Source organism: Lytechinus variegatus, chromosome 11 (genome assembly GCF_018143015.1).
Source record: "Lytechinus variegatus isolate NC3 chromosome 11, Lvar_3.0, whole genome shotgun sequence".
Classification (NCBI taxonomy): domain Eukaryota; kingdom Metazoa; phylum Echinodermata; class Echinoidea; order Temnopleuroida; family Toxopneustidae; genus Lytechinus; species Lytechinus variegatus.
The window spans coordinates 23,384,773-23,400,327 of NC_054750.1; the positions used below are offsets into that span (position 1 = coordinate 23,384,773).

The window sequence follows — 15,555 nt, forward strand, 5'->3', positions numbered from 1 at the left end:
AACTACATGATACAAAAGTGACAACTATGCAAGACAAGAAAATCTGAAAATTCAAAATCAATGTACTTTCCATCTATAAATCTGCAGCGACACAGTATTGGAAATACCTTCCGGAAAAAAAGATGTTCATCCAACCAGTTGAAATGTTAAGATGCATTATTTCAATATAACTTTCACATTGGTATTATGAGCTATTACTTTTTATCAGCACTGTCTTCAAAGAACTTGTATTAGTCTGTAAATTTGTATATACAATTATCATTATGAAATAAAATTATAACAGCTTCATTGAATGACTTTGCTTATTAGTTGTTTGTCTAAGCTGTATGTGAGTCTGATTAAATTATTTTCAGTGATCGTGGCCTATCAGATAGTATAGTATGGAGAAGCCGTGGTGTAGTGGTTCTGACTCTCGCCTTGTAAACAGAGGGTCGTGTGTTCGAACCCCACTGCGGTCTGGCCTCCTTTGGCAAGGCGTTAATCCACACTTTACTACTAAATGGGTACCTGGTAGGATGTGGAAGTTTTTTCAAATAAAATGTTCATGAATTGCACAAAAGCTAAAGTATGTTTTCCCCATTCAGCACATGCATGTGCTTTAAATGACACCCCTGCTGGCTAAGTTAAAACCATCCGTAAATTAAACCTGATTAGTAAAATGCCCTAGCCTCTCTCGTATCCTACACATAAAACGAAACTTGTGTTTGATTTTGATGACTGCTATTTTTGTAACAAAAATAAAATTCTAGCTGAAGTCAAGCTAAAGGTTAACCCAGGGAATGAGTAAAAACCGATGCTTATCTAAACATGTACGTGCAATGGTTATAATTTGCTTTTTAGCGTTACCTTTTGCTTGACTTCAGGACTTCAGCTCACATTTTTAGCAACACCTAAGTTGAAATTGATATGGCCCTAATAATGAACAGCAACGACAAGATCATATCAAAATATCAAATTTACTTCGTCTTTCGGATGAACAATATGCACACTCTCAACCAGGCAATTTTTTTTCTGGGGCTATTTTTCACATTCTACTCTCAAAATCTGCAACATTGAATAAGCTTTAATTCTACAGTGAATTGGATTTTCTGCGACATTTTTTTATTTTATTTCCCAGTCCCTTTTGATCCTTTTGAGCATGTGTGATTATTTTTCTGCTCTAAACTAATCAAGTACTTGGACATTTTAACCCTATCTAGGCCGGGGGGGGGGGGGCTCGGAGGCCCCCCTCAACGAATCGTGCGATATTTTCGTAGCGCAAAATATTTTGACTGTGCCACTTGCTGACTTTTTACTTTCAAGTCTTGCACAACTTTTGAGACCAATTTTGCATCACCCAGGTACGTGGTTCCGAAATTACGCAACATTATGTAAGTGCATGTCAGACCAAAAATTGCTCAAAGACGAGATTTCGTGTACAAAGTCAATGCAAATTGTGTTTTCAACCAACATTCATAAATGCATGATTATATTTAGTTTTGCTGGTCTAAATGTATTTATCTTATGCTTTTTATGATCACAGAAGAGTCCCCAACAAATTTCATTGAAAAAACAATGAAAAACGAAAGGTCAAAAAAACAAAGAAATACATAAGAAATTGCAAAAAACGGCCATATGAACTCCCAAAATACCCCGGCCTAGATAGGGTTAAAAACATCATTTTAAAGAAAAAGTTAAAGGTCAGTGCCGTTAATTGGTAGTCTTCATTTTCAAGAGAAAAATAAGTTATAAAAATCAGTGTCTTATACATCTAGGAGCTCATCAAAGATATGAAAATGAAAGTTGAGAGCATTATTTACATGTGGACCTCAACTTGATCATAAAAAAAGACTTAGCTACATGTACGTACATGTAATTGCAGACTTCTTTTTTAGCATTGACCCCTCATATTCTTCAAGTTTTGATTACATTATACTACAACAAACTGTCATTTCAACAAAGAAATAGAATTATTATGATTTTCTAACCTTTATTTATTTACAAGTCCAAAATGTTTCAAATCTTGCATTTAAAAGGTGATAATGAAAAAAATATGGTGGCTCTGTAAAAGAATGTTCTCTTCAAAAATGTTGGAAAACCAATTATTAAAAGTTAAAGACATGAGAAAGTACATTAAAATTACACGACTAAAATGCTGTGCCAGCTAGAATTGCCAACACTGGACCAATAGAGAGTTTCTAATGAAACACAAGTCAAAGAAAAAAAATAAAAGTAAAACTTGACTTTAAATCAACTAAATGTGGGCGTATTTTACCTTTTAACATTCGATTTTAATTCATTTTTTTTACTGACATCTGGTATCATTGGCCCCCCGAACATGGGTGGCTTCAATAGTATCACATCATAAAACCATGGTCTACTCATACTTCATTCAAGCAGGAATTTAGTGCCATTTGCCAACCATTACGGAATATTAATCACATATGAAATTAAAATATAAATAACCAAACAGCTGAACCAAATGTTTCCATATGAGACAAAACATAAAAGTTTTACACTCAGTCATTCAATCGGAAGTAAACACTGAAATTTCATTAGAACACATCTCATTAATATTCCCTAAGGGTTGGCAACTCTGGATTTAGTGCCAAAAAGGCACATTTACGATTGGACTCTTATGAGTGTACACACTGAAATAATCTTAACAATGCAGACAAAATCTGCATAGCCCAAGGATTAGTACCATGGTACAATTGAAACGACCTTTGTGAATTAGGGCATTGTGGACGTGGGAGCTTTCTAATGGATGTCTATTTTGTAAATTATCTACATGTAAGTTGAGACAAAATAGAAAGTGGACCAAATGGGTGCATACCAAGTGGCAAATCACCTAAGGAATATGGTCAATCATACTTCTTGTGCACAATCTCCTGGTTTTAAACAGCATAACACGATCCTGCATGCTGAACATACCTGGAAATAACACTGATTTCCTTCAGCAAGAAACTCATCCACATTGTGCTGCACTCAACCCAGGTGAGGTGAATGGGTACCCAGTACGAAGAAATTCCTTGAATGCTTGAGTGCCTAGGCAGCTCAGCTAAAGCCGGGGTAATAATAATAGCAGGGCCCGCTGGTAGAACAGTTTTCGAAACTGAAGTGGCGACCCTAGGTAAATATACCTATATTATTATTATTATATGGTTTATAGTGCAGTTAGATAAATCATGGCTTGATTGCAATGAATGTCCTTATAAACATTTGAGTTTCACGAAGTCCATCATTTTTTTCTGGATTTGAGTTTCTGTCTCTTTCCTTTTCCTAGTCTCTTCTGTTTGCTGTTCCCTTTCCTCTGCATCTTTCCTCCAAATTGTTTCTGTAAAAACAAAATCACTCATGACGTTTATATAGAAATGACGTGATACTTTCCCTATCAAAACACTAGAGTGAATATAATTATCCATTAGATAATTAGCTTTGACTGTTCCCTTGTTTGCCAACTTACATTCATTATATCATCAGTTCCCCCCCAAAAAAAAAAAATAATAAGGAAGAATATCAATAATAAAAGCAAAATTGAATGACAAATAAATCATTTGAATAAAATGATAATGGAAACATGAAATTGATATATTAAGAAGACTGAAAACGTACAAACTGACATACACCTATAGGTAAACCTTCCATAAGTAGAATATTCACCCAAGATGAAATAATAATGAAGATCATATTATGCAGAACGTGTTCTAAGTCCAACATATAACTGTGGCCCCAAAAGATTTGACCAAGATTTGAGATTTGAGTCAAGATCAAATCATTTTAAAGAAAGCCTCTTTACCTGGTGTTTGACGATATCTGATTTGTTTCTCTTCATACTAAAATGATCATCATCTTCTCTGGAACTCTGTCTTGAATTCACCTTGCTTCCCTTCCTCTTCCCGCCGTATCCAAATTTGGTGTTCTTTGCTTTCCTCTTCATGTTTGGCCTGCAATACAAAACCCACAGATCAACATAATGAGAGGAGGTATTATACACAGGCAATACACGCTCCATGTGGAGCGTTGTGGCCCAGTGGATTAGTCTTCTGACTTTGAAACAGAGGGCCGTGGGTTCTAATCCCAGCCATGCCGTGATTTCCTTCAGCAAGGAATTCATCCATGATGTGCTGCACTCAACCCAAGTGAGATGAATGGGCACCTGGCAGGAATTTATTCCTTGAAATGCCACCGCAATGTATAAGGCTGCGGGGCTAAAGCCAGGGTAATAATATCCAAGTCCTTTGAAAGTGCATAGGTATGTTATGAAATAATGTGATATGCGCCATACAAGAACTACGTTATTATTATTATTACTACACAGAAATGAATGTATGGGATTGTTTCATGATCGCAAGAGTTCATTGTTCAATCATCTGTATATATTTGCCAATTTTTTTAAAGAATTAAAGAAAAATACAATTTTAAATTAAAAACAATTTCTCTGGTTGAACTTTTGAACTAAGATTTTGACAAAACTATAAAATCAATTACTTGAATGTTTTTTTACCATGTTCTTGTACTTGTCATACTTTATAATTTGTTGTTACGATGACGTTTTTATACTAACATACGACCCCATTGGAAATAAGCCACTTGACTTTCATGGGTTATCCTGTCAAGGTATCCTTCGCACTTAATTTATCTTAATATCCTGTGATATTCTTGAAGAATACAATCAATCAATCAATCATGAAATTCGTTTTTAAACCATTACTGCAAGAATGAAATATTGAGTGAGGTACATACAGTATAACAATCTCTCTTTTTAATTTCAAACTCTACCAGATTGAATCGCTGCAAAGTCTGCAAGTTCTCGGGAAAAATCCCTTATCAATTCTTTCAGGAATATTTTCACCATATTTCAGAACAGAACTACAAGTATTATGCAGTTACATATACAGATTCCATTGAGTGACACAGGCACACTTCTTTAAATATTACACATCAAATATTAGAATCCTTTCACATAAAATTAATATAGTGAATTCTAAAATTGGGGAAAATTTTCCAATGAATGATTCTCATTGTCTATAATACACGGCTGCTTGAGTTTTGACAAATGTCAAAATACAAACATTCATCATCAAATCTATCACTCTACTTCATATAAGTAGCTTTAATAATACATTATAAATATAAAAGTATAAAAGAAAATAAGTACCCTTTAGCTGCTAATTTGTCTTGTTTAGAGTTTGCTCCTCCTTTGGACTTCCCTTCCAGAAAATCAAGGTCCTTTGTCTGACCTAAACAAGAATAAAAGACAGAATAGAGTCAATTCTGTACTTCAGGGAATAAATTTCCTGGAATCGCATCACAATTTGCTCCACATTTTTGAAAGACTGCTATGCATAAAGTCTTTGTTGAGCATATTTTTACATAGGACTGTACATTACTAGTTGAGAGCTTTTCTCTTATTACCAAAAATGCTATTCAAATTTGTAAAGCAAAATTATTCCGAAAACAATTTTAGAGGGCAATTACATAGAATCAAAATTTTTGCATGTGCAGCCCCCTTTTCTTTCAAATTTGATTTTCACTTCAGGAACTGAAGCCATAATTTGAGAGCATCAAACCTTTTCATATGAAAAACAAAGCAGAGAGGAATAAACAAAAAAGGAAAGTCACGCATATAGGGGGTTAAATGTACACACATAAGGAATTGTCTATAGTTCTACTTCTAGACGGCATGAATTGGAATAAAGATCTATTCACTTTATTGGTTGAACTAACAAGGGCTTCTTCTAGTAATTAAATTACAATGAGACATTAAAATTAATAAACAAGGGCGCACTCACTATCTCAGGCCGGGCCTATTTGATGGTAAATACATGCGTGCACATAGAAGGAAAAGGCTTGCAGACTTCAAAATTAAGAAAATAAAAATACTATCAATGTCAACAGCTCAAAAAGAAATCACCAATGCATATTAAATAACAGTATCTTAATAGCTAGAGGGTATTCATTTGTCTCGCAATCTACTATGGTCAACAAGGAAATTCGTGATCACTCTTGCAAAAAGTGTTCACTGGCTTTCTAGGAAATTCGTGATCACTCTCGCAAAAAGTGTTCACTAGCTTACAAGTTCACGAGCTTTCGAGTGCCGCTGCAACTCTTTATCAAGTGACAAAGATTGTCCGATATCGTACTCTATTTATACTAATCTCCAAGACCGTACGCACAACTGCGAGAACAATTGTGCGAGAGTGATCACGAATTTCCTAGAAAGCCAGTGAACACTTTTTGCGAGAGTGATCACGAATTTCCTTGTTGACCATAGTAGATTGCGAGACAAATGAATACCCTCTAGCGATTATTTCAATCCGCAATAATGAGCCTATTTAGTAACAGTATCTTATCTCACATCCCTCTTAAATGCAGTGAAATGCACTTAAAAACTTACCTTTCTTGAATTTCCTGACAGATTCTGCCAACTCCTTCTTTTCTTTCTGACGTTTCACCAAAACTTCTTGTTGGACCTATCCATGATAGGGACAAAAAAATATTAATGCTTGGATAAAATGAACAACATATATAGGAAATAAGCTGTCAAAATTTCAATACATCTTGAAGAATTAACAACAGATCAAGATAATCTATAACATATTGAAAAAGGAAATTTCTACAAAGTTCAATGTTGAGTTAAATAATCAACCAAATTAACATGACACTGTAGGAAACTGTGATAGAATAATGTCAAATGATTCACACTAATGATCCGTCAATATAATTCCAGAATAAATATATATATATACTACTATTGATAGCAGGTCAAATTCTGATAAAATGGAGACCTTTTCAGTCTTGAGGAATGAAACTCTCTAAAAAGCTAAGAAATTTTTAAGCACCTTTTTGCCAAACTTTCTGAGTTCTCTGAGTTTCTTAGCCTTCTCTGATCTTTCCATGGACAACTGTTTGGCAATCAGCTTCTCTCTTATCTGAAAGAAAAAAAAAAGGAAATAGAAAATAATTGATGAAGGTTAAACATATAGAGAAAATACAACAAATATCATGACGTAAAAAAGTCTTAGGCCTGTATTCTGAATGCAAGATTAACTTAGGTTATGGTCTAACCTTGTGTTGATATTATGGGAAGCCAAAAACATCAACATAAACATTGTATTTTTCGTATGATCACTTTTCTTCTCCATTATGCTATAATGGCGAAATTCAGTGACCATTCCAAGACAGTTATGAATGATCGAGTGACAGATGTGTTGATAAAATGTGTGCACCTAGAGATATGTGTCACACTTAGCTCTCCATAGTCATGCCACAACTCAGACCAGAGTTTTGATTTAAAGAGAAATGCCAGTAGTTGCAGTAAACACTGATTTCATGAGAAAGTCTGTAAAACCAGGCTTAATTGTCAGTATATCATCGAGGATCTAGATCTGGTACAGTTACATAAACTGAACTTTGTGAAATCTTGAAATCTACGCTGAAAAATGTTCACACTGAAGATCACCAACACAGATAGGCACACGTGGGAAAGTGTATTATTATTGCTGGAATAAAGACCCGACGGAAGTGAATCCACGCTTATTTTGCTGATTTCTCAGCAATTACACAATTTCTTCCAGAATCCTTTGGCACATATTTTTTATTTATACAAACAGACACTTGGGTGGTCATTATATTAGATTCTGTAAAAAGTCATTTTGAGATCGTTACCAAAACTGGAATTTATATTTAAACAGCGCTTTTACATTAGTATATTGGATTAGAGTAATATTGGATCGCCCTTCAGGAAAGGTAAAATTCAGGAGTAGATGGGTTAATTGGATACCTTTCTCATATGATCATCTGACTTTGCCATTTCAGCAAAGAAGTCGTCCGGTCTCTTGGTGGGTATGTTCAGCGCTTGTAACCTAGGTAACGCATCCAGAACAGCTGCTTGGGCTTGACGGTATCTGCAAATAAAAGAGAAATTCGGTTCATTGTCTGATCCTAACCACACACAAGTATTCTATTTATTTCTAATTCATATGTTAATCCCTGAAGGTGATGAATAACCCCACCCTATCAATACAGCCTTATGAGGAACATATAAATGAAAATAGCATATTCCAATATTTATTGCTCAAACACTTCAACATACCACCACAGTTACACCAAACCAAAGTATGAAAATTGTGTCCTGCCTGTATGCTATACATGTATGTCATTACTATGGCAACACAGTACCTGACTCATTCAAACAGTGTCTAGCTCAAAGGCACCCCGATTCCTATACACCACCTTCTACTGTCTCTGTTTGGAGTATAGACAACTGCCTTACACGTGTTGGTGCTCTGTAGCTGGCACATCTCTGACAACTCTGTTTGCACATATTCCTATATCCTCTGAGGGAGGGCGCTCTGAGTTTATGATATCATAGGCATAAGGTCTACAAAGAGTCCAAGGAGGTTTGAATCACCTGAACATTCCAGTCCTACCAAGACTTACATTCTCAATTCCCTCTTAAAGTCATCATGTACTTCATCTTTGCCTTGCTCTTCTTCTTTAGCATCTGTTTCCCCTGGTATCCTGGCAGGGCCACAAGTCACATCTAACCTCTCCAGCCACGGTAAGTCTTTCTTGAAATCTGAAAGTCGGTCCTTTAAACCTTGCTGTATTGGAAGGGATGTTGAGAAAGATTGATAAGCAAAATGCGACGGAAAGCATGTTCCAGAACTTTTGTATTGCACTTAACTTTATTTAACTACATCCATAATTAAATTCAAGGTGAACTCTGTGGAACTATGACCTAGAGTATGACATATCCTGGAAATTGTTACAAGTCTCTGGAAACATTCAGGACACAGGGAATGGTCTAAAAAGAATACACTAAAAATGAACTAAAAGAATCAATATGAGAATTAAAACCAAAAATTAAAGATGAAACAAGTGGAATGCCTCTGGCCGTCTCACCTGCATCACGCGGTTCAATATAGCAGCAGTACTGACTTTGAATACTACTCTAACTCGCACAAGATGTTCAGTGATACATGGTTACTCTTATGTCCACTTTTTATCTGTATCTGTATCTGTCCGTTGACGTACAATCACCAGCATCTGGTTGTCGCGTACGTTTGGGTTTAGGGGGTCAAGCGCTAAACACAGTTAGTTTTGGTAGTGTGCTTTGGAGACAAGGGTGTTGATGTCCAAACTTTCAAGTTTGAGTTTGAAAACTCCTACGTCTTTAGAATTTCTAACATCCTCAGAGAGAAGGTTCCATTCTGGGATGGTCTTGGGATACAGGGAGTATCGGTAGCAGTCTTTATTTGATCTTATAACATTGTATTTGAGAGTTCCCTTTTGTCTTGTTCGATATCTACAACTACATGTAGTTGGGTTTTGAGATTGAAGGTGGGCTGATATGTTGGAGGGTACAAATCCATGTGTCTCTTTGTACAAGGTTGTCAGTCTAGCCTTACTTCTGCGGACTTTCAATGTGTCCCACTTTAGTTTTTGTAACATCTTGGTGACACTAGATTCCCTACTGTAATCCTTCAAGGTAAATCTAGCCGCTCTATGTTGAACCCTTTCTAATTTATCCTGGTCTGATTTGTGTTGTGGATCCCAAACTGCTGCGCAGTATTCCAACCTTGGTCGTATTAGAGATTTATATGCAATTTCCTTTGTACGAGTACTGCAAGAGTGCAGATTTCTCTTTAAGAGTCCTAACATCCTATTGGCTTTTGATGAAATTTGGTCAATATGAGTTGACCAACATAGGTCCCTTGATAACTCCACACCGAGATAGGGATGATGTTGCACTTCTTCCAACGTGACATTACCGAGCCTGTAGCTGGTTTGGATTGGTTTTCTCTTATGTGTGATTCTCATTTGAAAACATTTAGAGGCATTGAATGACATCTGCCAATCCTTTTCCCATGTAGTTAGTTTATTTAGGTCCCCTTGCAAGATTTCTGTGTCCCTAGTATCATGTATGTCTCGGTATACAATACAGTCATCTGCAAAAAGCCGAACATTGGAGTGCATCCCAGAAGGAAGATCGTTGATATATGCGAGGAACAGGAGGGGTCCGAGGACCGTCCCTTGCGGGACGCCTGATGTTACCTCACACTTTTCTGAGGTTTCACCCTGAACGACTACTTGCTGGTGACGATTTGTTAAGAACGAATCAATCCACTGGAGGGTGTTATTGCGAACCCCCGTGCCATGAAGTTTTCTGAGCAGGCGTTTGTGTGGCACGGAATCGAAGGCCTTACTAAAGTCCATGATGATTAAATCTACCTGACCTCTATTATCCAGAGCCTTGGCTAGGTCATCTGCAAGAGCTGCTAACTGTGTCTCACATGATCGACCCTTGCGGAATCCATGTTGTACATCCGCAAGTACACCATGCTTGTCGTAGTGAGCCATGAAGTGATGATGAATAATATGCTCCAGGATCTTACAAGGTATCGAAGTCAGGGATACTGGTCGATAGTTACTGGCCTCACTCCTGTCACCTTTCTTGTAGAGTGGGGTTACATTCGCTTCTCTCCAGACCGAAGGTACACGTCCAGAGTCCAGGGATTTTTGATAGATCTTCGTTAATACTGGAGCCAATGACGTTGCACACTCCTTTAATATCTTTGCCGGAATGGCATCAGGTCCAGAAGCTTTGTTGGGTTGGATTTTTTTTAAGAGTTTCTCAACCCCCGTCTGCGTAATTATGATGTCAGGCAAATCCAGAATATCAGAATCCTGAATATCTGGAAGATTTGTCAGGTTTTCTTGTGTGAATACTGAGCTAAATTGTTTATTCAAAGCATTTGCTTTATCCTTAGGTAATGTGACCTTGACATTATCTACTGACAATGTAGGAACCCCAAGTATTTCCCTCTTGATTGACTTTATGTAGTTCCAGAAGGGCTTTGTGTTATTGGTTTGAAGTGAGCCACCAATAATGTCCTCCATGTAATCGTTTCTAGCTCTTCTTATCTCTCTGTCTGTGCTCCTCTGTAGGAGTGTAAACTCTTTCCAATCCACTGCGGAACCGCTCTTCTTAGCTTTCTTGTAAAGCCTCTTTTTTGTGTAGGTTTTGCTTAATGGTATGACTGATCCACGGTAACTTCCATCTTGAAGAAGTCATTTTAGAAGGAATGCAACTTGTCATCGCCTCTCCGATCACTTGGTTGAGCTCCCGAACCAGCTCATCGATGTCTTTGTCCGGACGTACTCCGGAGATAGCTTAGTGTTGAAAGCAGACCAATAAACTTACAGAGATATGATGGTTATTCAACAAAAAAACCCAACATGGCCAAAGTTCATTGACCTTACATGACCTTTGACCTTGATCACGTGACCTGAAACTGGAACAGGATGTTCAGTGATACTTGATTACTCTTATGTACAAGTTTCATGAATCAGATCCATAAACTTTCAAAGTTATGATGGTAATTCAACAGATACACCCAATTCGGCCAAAGTTCATTGACCTTTGACCTTGGTCATGTGACCTGAAACGTGCACAGGATGGTCAGTGATACTTGATTACTCTAATGTCCAAGTTTAATGAACTAGACCAATAAACTTTCAAAGTTATGATGGTAATTCAACAGATATCCCCAATTCGGCCAAAGTTCATCGACCCTAAATGACCTTTGACCTTAATCATGAGACCTGAAACTTGCACAAAATGTTCAGTGATGCTTGATTACTATTATGTCCAAGTTTCATGAATCAGATCCATAAACTTTCAAAGTTATGATGGGAATTCAACAGATATCCCCAATTCGGCCAAAGTTCATTGACCCTAAATGACCTTTGACCTTGGTCATGTGACGTGAAACTCATGCAGGATGTTCAGTGATACTTGATTAACCTTATGTCTAAGTTTCATGAACTAGGTCTATATATTTTCTAAGTTATGATGACATTTCAAAAACTTAACCTCAGGTTGAGATTTCGATGTTGATTCCTCCAACATGGTCTAAGTTCATTGACCCTAAATGACCTTTGACCTTGGTCATGTGACATGAAACTCTAATAGGATGTTCAGTAATACTTGAATAACATTATGTCCAAGTTTTATTAACTAGGTCCATATACTTTCTAAGTTATGATGTCATTTCAAAAACTTAACCTCAGGTTAAGATTTGATGTTGACGCCGCCGCCGCCGCCGTCGCCGTCGGAAAAGCGGCGCCTATAGTCTCACTTTGCTTCGCAGGTGAGACAAAAACCATCCACTATGCTACACTCAACCCAACCCACATGAGGTGAATGGATACCTGGAAGTTTTTAATGCTCAGTGTGTAGTCTGATTGAAACTTTGATCAACAAGTGAGTCTTCAAAAAAGACTAGCAGATACAAAACTTGCTTTTACACATACCCTCAGTACAAAGTAATTCAATGACAATGTACATGTAGGCTATGCATTCAGACCCTAACTTGAGTGAGGGGTTTGCATAGCAGATTGCTCTGCATGCTGGAATGGGAAGTCAAGCTCAATTCGTGTGGTCTCCAGATTCAGAATAGATTTTTTTATTATCATGAAACATATTCAAAAACATTTTATGACCTGGAGTTCTTCCTTACATAAAAAAAATTGGTATAATGTTCTTCTATCTTTACCTCATTATTTATGTAGACCTTCTTTGCCTTGCCCTCAATGTTAAGACCTGGTTTAATATCGCCTCGACTGAATGCTGCTTGAAGCTGGAAGAGAAAGAAAAAAAATTTGATTTCATTTGGAGCTGATAGCTGATGAACACTTCAAAGTTTTTTATCTCTCCTCGGTGGTTGCTACTTGCCAGCTGTCATACTTGGTCCATGCCCTTGGCCACTCATTCAATGAACAAGGTTTTCAGTTACATCTCCATCATGTGTGGCAAAATAAGGGTGGCAATGTTTGAGGATAACCAGAGGATGGACATGGAAGGAAAAGTGGGTGAAGAGTAAGAAATTTAAACTTTTTTTCTTTCTTGTTATATTTTTGTTTCTTTAATTTTTAATAAACCAATTTTGATCCTACCTTTGTCACTCAGAATTTCCGAACAAGTTCACCGTCCTGAAGTTCGGATAGATGAAGCGTAGTGTAGCGGTAGTGAAGTGGAGCTTGCATGAACTTCGCCCGAGGTCACTCATTCAATGAACAAGGTTATGATATAACCTTGTTCTCAGTTACATCCCCATGTGTGGCAAAATAATGGTGGCAATGTTTGGCTTAATTTCTCTTTTTATATGGGACAAATACTTGATTTTCTTACACGGTCAGTTTTCAGAACAGCTTTTCATCATATAACTTGGCACTTATGTAAATTTAATTCATTAAAATATTTTTGTCTTAAAGGGGAATGAAACCTTTGGAAGTAGGCTTGTGTCGAAACAGAAAAATCAAAGAATAAGAACAAAGTAAGTAAGTTTGAGAAAAATCAGACAAATAATGAGAAAGTTATGAGCATTTGAATATTGCAATCACTAATGCTATGGAGGTCGTCTGTCTGATTGGCAATGCGACAAGGATGTGTGATGTCACATGTGAACAACTTTCCCTTTGATGGACTATAAAATACCCTCAAAATGTCTCTTTTTGCTTTTTCTCATGGTTATACAAACTGTTTCCATGATGTATTCTTTAAAATTATGTAATACATACCCTACTATAGAAAGAACACATGATCTTCTAAATGTGATAAAAGAGGAAATTTAAGGGAAATATATACTAAAGTAATGGGGAGAGTTGTTCACAAGTGACATCACACATCTTTGTCGCATTGCCAATTTGAGGATCTCCATAGCATTAATGATCGCAATATTCAAATGCTCATAACTTTCTCATTATTTGTCCGATTTTTCTCAAACTTTCGTTGATCTGTTTCTTTGAAGTTTGATTTTTCTGTTTTCACACAAGCTATCTTTTCCCAAAGGTTTCATTCTCCTTTAATTACAAATAGAGATTGAAAAATGAAAATTTTCTTGCCATATTACTTTCCACCAATAGAGGGCGTACAAAAAAATATGCCCAAAATTCAAGTTTTTGAGCGCTCTAATCTTAACTCAAGTTAATACGATTACAATTAGTATTATTACTTACTAGTACGGCCTAACAGTAACACAGTAACATGCCTACGCTAGGCCTAATGAAAAATGAATTGCAACTGTTAGAAATTAGTAATTTTGGTCACAAAAGTGATATTTTAATGACTTTTCAAAGTGTGTGCTATGCACAGCATTGGCATACCATAGTCCTACCTGTAGATTCCCCACAGGCAGGATGGTTGCAGTGAACAAGTGCCCGAGGTAAGTAAGCTCCCGCGAGAGCTAGCCGAGAGTCCGGCGCGATCCCTCTCTCATTTGCCCTACACTATTCTCTGCTAGTGGGACTAAATAAGCGTGCGCATATTCAATATCGCAATTTTAAGCTTATTTAAAGGCAAATTCAGTTGGACAAAATATTACAAAACTATCTAGGCATTATCTATATTCTATATACATTTTCAAGTGAGAATATAGCTTCCATACCTCCTCATCTGAGTCCAATTCATCGTAGCTTTCTTCCTCCATGTCTGCAGTAAATACACGTGCGATGCAATTGCGATGCTTATTGATTCAGTAATTCGTAATTAAACATGTCGCCATCTGTTGACAAATTTATCAACATCATTGTCGTCTGCAAAGCAAGTTATCGGAAAAATTCCCTCAGTATTGAAAGCAAAGTTTTCTGGCTTCCATGGAAACTGTCGGAGAAAATAGGTTGCTGGAGAGTTGCAAGAACTTGAGGTGCAATCGATCACAAATCAACAGCAAATTTATAAAGCAAGTTGAGGTCAGGCGCGATTCTAGATTAAAAGATTCAGGGGGGCTTCAAAAATTTTCGACGTTGGTTTTTTTCAACACAATGAAAATGGCCGATTATGGATAGCTAAATACATACCAAACAGCTCGTCCCCTTCCTATGAAATATTTCTAATATCGTGCGAAAGAGGGTAGCGACCGAGCGAAAAAAAATCACTTTTTCAAAATGCTTGAGAATTTTCCATCTATTATTATGCATTAGGGCCTGCTTGGTGTTACAGATGTAGATGAGGGCATTTAACGATATAGGGGAGGGGGTGGGACTGGTTTTCATGAAATTGGTTTATGTTAATTGTTACTCTCTCCTGAGGCGTTTTTTTTTAGACTTTGAAAATAAAAGGTATAATAGAACATGGCAAGAGATGGGGATTTGATATAAATGACACCCCTTAAAAATATTACAAGGGAATGTGGTGACCAGGGAGACTAAGTGAAACCTGGTATTTGGAGCACTTAATGATCTTTTCAAATAAATGTAGACCTGCACCTGCAACCTCGTTAAATTACTGAATGGGATACTCATTCAACATTCATAAAGGCTGCAAAAAATGGCCAAAAGATCACTGCCCTGTTTAACACAAAAGTATAAACGTAGGGCCTATTGTAGATAATAGAGTCAAGTCATTCTACATCTTGCTTCTATCATGGGTAGGGGGCGATCGCCATGAAAATATTGGGGATGATTGATTTGCCCAATAATATTTTGACGTATTGAAAAATTTAAGAATCCATTGCAACAAGTGTTTGATAAACATCTGAAACCGCTATAAAACCATCAGACTTGACA

At 36.9% G+C, this 15,555-nt stretch overlaps 1 protein-coding gene across 1 annotated transcript; it reads right to left on the reverse strand.

Annotated features, from left to right (window-relative positions):
- Nucleotides 1–1,952: 1,952 nt before the first annotated feature.
- On the reverse strand, nucleotides 1,953–14,543 carry LOC121423686 (probable rRNA-processing protein EBP2). The gene is made up of 9 exons (XM_041619114.1): nucleotides 14,436–14,543; nucleotides 12,546–12,629; nucleotides 8,425–8,588; nucleotides 7,766–7,889; nucleotides 6,825–6,914; nucleotides 6,380–6,455; nucleotides 5,141–5,222; nucleotides 3,779–3,926; nucleotides 1,953–3,316 (listed from the first exon to the last, which is right to left on the reverse strand). Exons 1-9 carry the CDS (start codon nucleotides 14,475–14,477, stop codon nucleotides 3,221–3,223), a joined length of 906 nt encoding a protein of 301 aa, XP_041475048.1. The 5' UTR covers nucleotides 14,478–14,543; the 3' UTR covers nucleotides 1,953–3,220.
- Nucleotides 14,544–15,555: the final 1,012 nt, after the last annotated feature.

Coding starts and splice junctions, on each gene's coding strand:
- LOC121423686 (XM_041619114.1), bottom strand. CDS start 14,477: ATGGAGGAAGAAAGCTACGATGAATTGGACTCAGATGAGGAG. Junction 6,915..7,765: donor CAGATGATCATATGAGAAAG/GTATCCAATTAA, acceptor TTTTTCTTTCAG/ATAAGAGAGAAGCTGATTGC. Junction 3,317..3,778: donor CAGATATCGTCAAACACCAG/GTAAAGAGGCTT, acceptor TTGTTTTTACAG/AAACAATTTGGAGGAAAGAT.